Source organism: Scyliorhinus torazame, chromosome 12 (genome assembly GCF_047496885.1).
Source record: "Scyliorhinus torazame isolate Kashiwa2021f chromosome 12, sScyTor2.1, whole genome shotgun sequence".
Taxonomy (NCBI): Eukaryota; Metazoa; Chordata; class Chondrichthyes; order Carcharhiniformes; family Scyliorhinidae; genus Scyliorhinus; species Scyliorhinus torazame.
In genome coordinates this window covers 38,077,884-38,083,883 of record NC_092718.1, presented here as the reverse complement: position 1 = coordinate 38,083,883, position 6,000 = coordinate 38,077,884, and the positions used below count along the sequence as shown (strand labels likewise).

Sequence of the window (6,000 nt, the reverse complement as noted above, 5' to 3'; positions counted from 1 at the left end):
ACCCTTTGGAAGTAATTACATGCACAGCCAACTGTCATTTGCCTTTGTTAATTCATTGCAATAGAAAAATATGCTTTGAGTATTTTGTGGCTGGAATAGGATACACATAAAAATATAAGACAAAAGCAAAATATCGTGGATGCTGGAAATCTGAAATAAACACAAAAGTGCTGGAAAAGCTCAGCAGTTCAGGCAGCATCTGTGGAGAAAGAAACAGTTAGCGTTTTGGATCAAGATGACCTTTCATCAAAGCTATTGGATAAAAATGTTACACTGCAAAAGAGCTGCTTTCCATATTTCAGGTTGCCTGTTTTCAACCTTGCTTAAGCTTACATTAACTAATTCCTTTGAGTAACTGCATTAGTCTGAACAGTTAACAGCCTGCCAGAAACAGACATTTTTCAAGGAAGATTGAACTTAACAGTATAATCACTAATTAACTGCAGAGGCCCTTATTGTAATTGACTGTTAACTTGGAGACGCGGGAGGAGCAGGACGGTGGTGCAGTGGGTTAGCACTGCTGCCTCATGGTGTCGAGGTCCCAGGTTCAATCTCGGCTCTGGGTCACTGTCCGTGTGGATTTTGCACATTCTCCCCGTGGCTCCGTGGGTCTCATCCCCACAACCCAAAAAGATGTGCACGGTAGGTGAATTGTCCACGCTAAATTTCCCCTTAATTGGGAAAAAAAAAATTGGGTACTCTTAAGTTTGTTGAAAAAAACTTGGAGACGCAGGATGTGCACGGTGGCATAGTGGTTAACACTGCTGCCTCACAGTGCCAGGGACCTGGATTCAATACTGGCCTCGGGCTACTCTGTGTGTGAAGTTTGCACGCTCTCCCCATGTCTGCACGGGTTCCCTCCGGGTGCGCCGGTTTCCTCCCACAATCCAAAGATGTGCAGGTCAGTTGGATTGACCATGCTAAATTGTCCCTTAGTGTCCGAAAGGTTAGGTGGGGTTAAAGAAAAACTTGGCGATGCAGATAAGCAGTAGAACCTGGTAGGTTGAAGGGAAAAAAATATATAATTATTGCAACAAAAAGGGGCAGCACGGTGGCGCAGTGGGTAGCACTGCAACCTCAAGGCGCCGAGGTCCCAGTTTCGATCCTGGCTCTGGGTCACTGTCCGTGTGGAGTTTGCACATTCTCCCCGTGTTTGCGTGGGTTTCGTCCCCACAACCCAAAGATGTGCAGGGTAGGTGGATTGGCCACGCTAAATTGCCCCTTAATTGGAAAGAAATGAATTAGGTGCTCTAAATTTATTTTAAAAAATAAAAATTTAGAGTACCCAATTTATTTTTCCAAATAAGGGTCAATTTAGCGTGGCCAATCCACCTACCCTGCATTTTTTATTTTTTATTTTAATTTTTAATCAATTTAGAGTACCCAATTCATTTTTTTCCAATTAAGGGGCAACTTAGCACGGCCAATCCACCTACCCTGCACAACTTTGGGTTGTGGGGGTGAGACCCACGCTAACACGGGGAGAATGTGCAAACTCCACACGGACAGTGACTCAGAGCCAGGATCGAACCTGGGACCTCGACGCCGTGAGGCAGCAGGGCTAACCCACTGCGCCACCGTGCTGCCCCTCTAAATTTATTTTGAAAAAGTTATTGCAACAACTTCTCCTACTGCAGTTTACACCAAAGTAAAGTGCAATTTTAATTGGAATTGTTAAAAAAAGTATGTATATTAAAGTTTGTCATATTAAGAGAGCAGCATGGTGGCACAGTGATTCACACTGCTGCTCCACGGCGCGAGGACCCAGGTTTGTCCCCGGCCTGGGTCACTGTCTGTGTGGAGTTTGCACACTCTCCCCATGTTTGCGTGGGTTTTGCCCCCACAATCCAAAAAATGTGCAGGGTAGGTGGATTGGCCACGCTAAATTGCCCTTAATTGCAATAAATGAATTGGGTACTCAAAATTTCTAAAATAAAAATAAAATGTTTTTCATATTAATAAACAATCAACAGAAACACAAGGATGCAAATATTGCTAAAAAAATTAAAAATAGCTAACATTAAACAATATACTGAACAATTTGAATTGGAAATGGTTGGATAGGAACCAAAAATATGCAAGTCAGTCATTAAAAGATTATGTAGTTTTCTATCAAGAGGTGAGTAGATTGGTTGTGCAAATATAGAAATGAGGCTCTAAAAAATGAGAACATTATTTTTTTAAACATAACAAAATGAAGGAAAGAATCAATGAAGAATGCTAAATGTTCTACTATAGATGTGTATATTATATATGTAATATAAATTGCTCAGCATTGAAAAATATTAATCTTAATTCCCAAATGTAGTTACGCACACATTCAGTATTTCTTTCTCGGGCAACATAAGATGAAGTCTTTGGAAGGAACAAAGAGTGCATTTAGCCCTCAGTGCCGGTGATCCCAAGGTATAATTCTGTAGTGATTTACTATGATTTGGTTAAAATGAGGTAATTTCTGTAAATTATCTACAGAACTTTAAACAGCAAAATCAAGAGGAGGCAAAGTTAAGATGAGGTGGATGATTGTATTAGTTTAGTTCAGTTGGCTAAATAGTTGGTTTGTGATGCGAAGCGAGGCCAGCAGCGCGGGTTCAATCCCTGTACCGGCTGAGGTTATTCACGGAGGCCCCGCCTTCTCAACTTTCCATCTCGCCTGTGATCCTCAGGTTGACCACCTGTCAGCTCTCCACCCCTCAAAGGGGAAAGCAGCTATGGTCACCTGGGACTATGGCAACTTTATTGTATTAGTGTAAGCTAGCCTTATTTGTGTTGTCCTTTGCATGTTAACTTTTATTTCAGGGCAGCACAACAGTTAGCATTGCTGCCTGCAGTGCTGAGGACCCAGGTTCGAATCCCAGCCCTGGGTCACTGTCCATGTGGCGTTTGCACGTTCTCCCCGTGTCTGCGTGGGTTTCACCCCCACAACCCAAAGATGTGCAGGATAGGTGGATTGGTCACGCTAAATTGCCCCGTAATTGGAAAAAATAATTGTGTACTCTAAATTTAAAAAAAACTTTCATTCAGCTGCTTTCGTCTGTGGTGGCGGCTGCCCCCTGATTCAAGGATAAGGTTGAACCAGGGTCGCGAGTTTCTGTCAAGGGTTTTCGTGTGACTAAACAGGTCAATTCTCGACCCACAGGGTAGCACGGTGGCGCAGTGGTTCGCATTGCTGCCTCACGGCGCCGAGGTCCCAGGTTCGATCCCGGCTCTGGGTCACTGTCCGTGTGGAGTTTGCACATTCTCTCCATGTTTGCGTGGGTTTCGCCCGCACAACCCAAAGATGTGCAGGTAGGTGAATTGACCACGCTAAATTGCTCCTTAATTGGAAAAAATGAATTGGGTACTCTAAATTAAAAAAAAAAAATTCTCAACCCACAAATCTTTTGGGATACGCGGCAGGAGGTCCCATGAGGCTGTGCAATCTGGATTGCAAGGTTTGCCTCATTTCCTTTCCTTCTCTGCCGCTGCTCTGCTTCATCATTAAGACCCTGTGACTCAAAGCGTGATGCAGTTAAGTGGACGAGCCATTCTGAACGATTGGTGACAGGCTCCACGCAGTCAGTAATGTTAACGGAGCTGTGCTCCAAGTGGAGCTTCAGAGCATCTTTGAAGCATCTTCTTTGCCCCCCCTTGGAATGTTGGCCATATGGAAGTTTTGAAAATTGGCAGGGAAGACAGTTTTTGCCCATCTGGACACAGCATCCAATCCATCGACGTTGACCTTTCAGGCATTTTGCCTGAATGCTTGTGGAGCTGTCTTCAAGAAGGACATTGTTCGGCAGTCTTCCCATTGAATCCTGAGGATGTGGCGGAGGCATTACTGATAGAATTCTCTAGTGCTGCCACATGTCACTGATAGACAGTCCAGGTCTTACTGCTATACAGGAGTGCGGACAAATGGTCTGTACATTAGGACTTTTGTTGACTCGTGGAGATCTTTATTGTCAAGCACTCGCTGCCGTAGTTTGTAGTGGGCGGCATAGTAGCACAGTAGGTAGCAATGCTGCTTCACAGCTCCAGGGTCCCATGTTCGATTCCTGGCTTGAGTCATTGTCTGTGTGGAGTCTTCACGTTTTCCCTATGTCTGCATGGTGTTCCGGTTTCCTCCCACAAGTCCCGAAAGACGTGTTTGTTAGGTGAATTGGACATTCTGAATTCTCCGTCTGTGTACCCGAACAGGTGCCGGAATGTGGCAACTAGGGGCTTTTCACAATAACTTCATTGCAGTGTTAATGTAAGCCTACTTGTGACAATAAAGATTATTATTAATAGAAGGCTGTGCTGGCACAGCTGACCCAGTGTTAAATATTCCTTGTCAATGATGGCCTTTTCAGAGAGGTGGCTGTCAAGGTGTGGGAAGTGCTCAACGTATCCCTGAGTCTCCCCTTCAACATATATGGGAGGGGGGGGATGGATGTGGTGGAGTGGGATATTTGGCTGACCAAGTGTGGGTTGATATGAGTTTTGTTTTGACAACATTCAAAGACAGGCCAAGCTTCTTGCATGCAGAATTGAAGAGATTGAGTGTGGCTTGCAAATCTGTTGCGGAGTGGGCAATGACTTTGCAGTCATCTGCATTCTGTAGATCATGCATACTTTTGATGGTCAGTTTAATTTTGGCAAGGGAGGTAACTGAGGTTAAAGCGTTTTTCACCTAGATGGCATTTAGTGCCAACACCAGAGAGCAGTTAATCTTTGGTGAGTTGAATGGCCACGATGGGGTATTATTGTAAATTAAATCTATATCTACCATTGTTGATTTAAGCTATAATGTATTGATATAAAAGTCCAAAGGCAACATATTCTATGTCAGTGAGACGACATGACCACACTGTCAAAGGACACATTGGTACAATTGAATAATGTACCATAGATGTCAGCAAATAAGTCAATTCTAAAGCCTTGAAAAATCTTTCCAAAAGCAAGTCAGCTTATACACTAAGTATAAAAGTGAGCATGTGTGTGGGTGGTCACCACATTTGTCATTCACCATGGGGGCAGCTGCTACATGGTCTTAAATTCCCACACATCTTTATAACACAGTCCATTTTGTCTGCTTGATCCCTTGTACCCAGTCATAAGGTTGTTGTTGTGGGGCAGACTTTCATCTTTTTCCATAGCTAGATTTTCCTGGAACAGATCGTTTTGTAGCTTGAGGGGCACCACTCTCCCTCAAACATGAGTCTCGCCTGCCCTTATACTACCTGCCATTGGCATGTTGGAAGGAGTTTGCAGGTTGACATACTCACCCTGTTTGATTGTGTTATGAACGCACCTTCCTTGATCATCATGTCCCGGGATGGGACTTGAACCTGGAGTCTCTGGCTGCCAATTGCGCCACAGGACTGTTCCAATTATAAGGTACCAATAAGTATAACATCCATTTGTGTGGTGAAAAATTGAGGCCGACTACTAAGTGTATATAGCGTGTCATGGCTGATAAGTTGCGGGTCAACTTATACGCCGACTATATGCAAAAGAGTTTTTGAGGCCAGAAAATGGGGCTGTCTTATACGCCGAGTTGACTTTGTGATCTACGGTACTTCAGACTTCTGGTGAAATTTGTATCTATTTCAGAAAACAAACAAGCAGATGTTGGATTGAAGGAGCACACTGAAAATACGCACTTTTACTAAAAGGTATCAATTAGGTACAGTGAAAAAGTTAATTCTGAATAACAACTCATAATCGTATCTAATCTAACTGTAAACGGCCAGAGAAAGTTACAAATGGATTGTGTTCAATTATTTTAGGTTACATATTAATTTTCCATCTTTTTAAGTTGGCCATCGGGAGAACTGAGTGGCTAAACGCTGATACAACTCTGATCTTTGAACTTTTTCCCTGATTGGGGATAAATCCGCACCCCACCTCCAATTTCATGTAAAGATAAAATAAAACATGGGCCAGGGAGAATTATGAGAGGATTTAACCAAAGATTCAAAGACTATAAACTTCAACACCCTGGGCTAATATTTCTTTTAACAACCACTTTAGGAA

The 6,000-nt window shown here is 43.2% G+C and overlaps 1 protein-coding gene across 1 annotated transcript in view; it reads left to right on the top strand.

Annotated features, from left to right (window-relative positions):
• Nucleotides 1-2,443: 2,443 nt before the first annotated feature.
• The window catches only part of LOC140387323 (protein FAM81A-like), a 65,239-nt gene continuing 61,682 nt past the window's right edge, over nucleotides 2,444-6,000 (top strand). Inside the window, 2 exon segments of the mRNA XM_072470251.1 lie at nucleotides 2,444-2,448; nucleotides 5,607-5,639. Of these exon segments, the coding sequence (XP_072326352.1) occupies nucleotides 2,444-2,448; nucleotides 5,607-5,639 (38 nt within the window).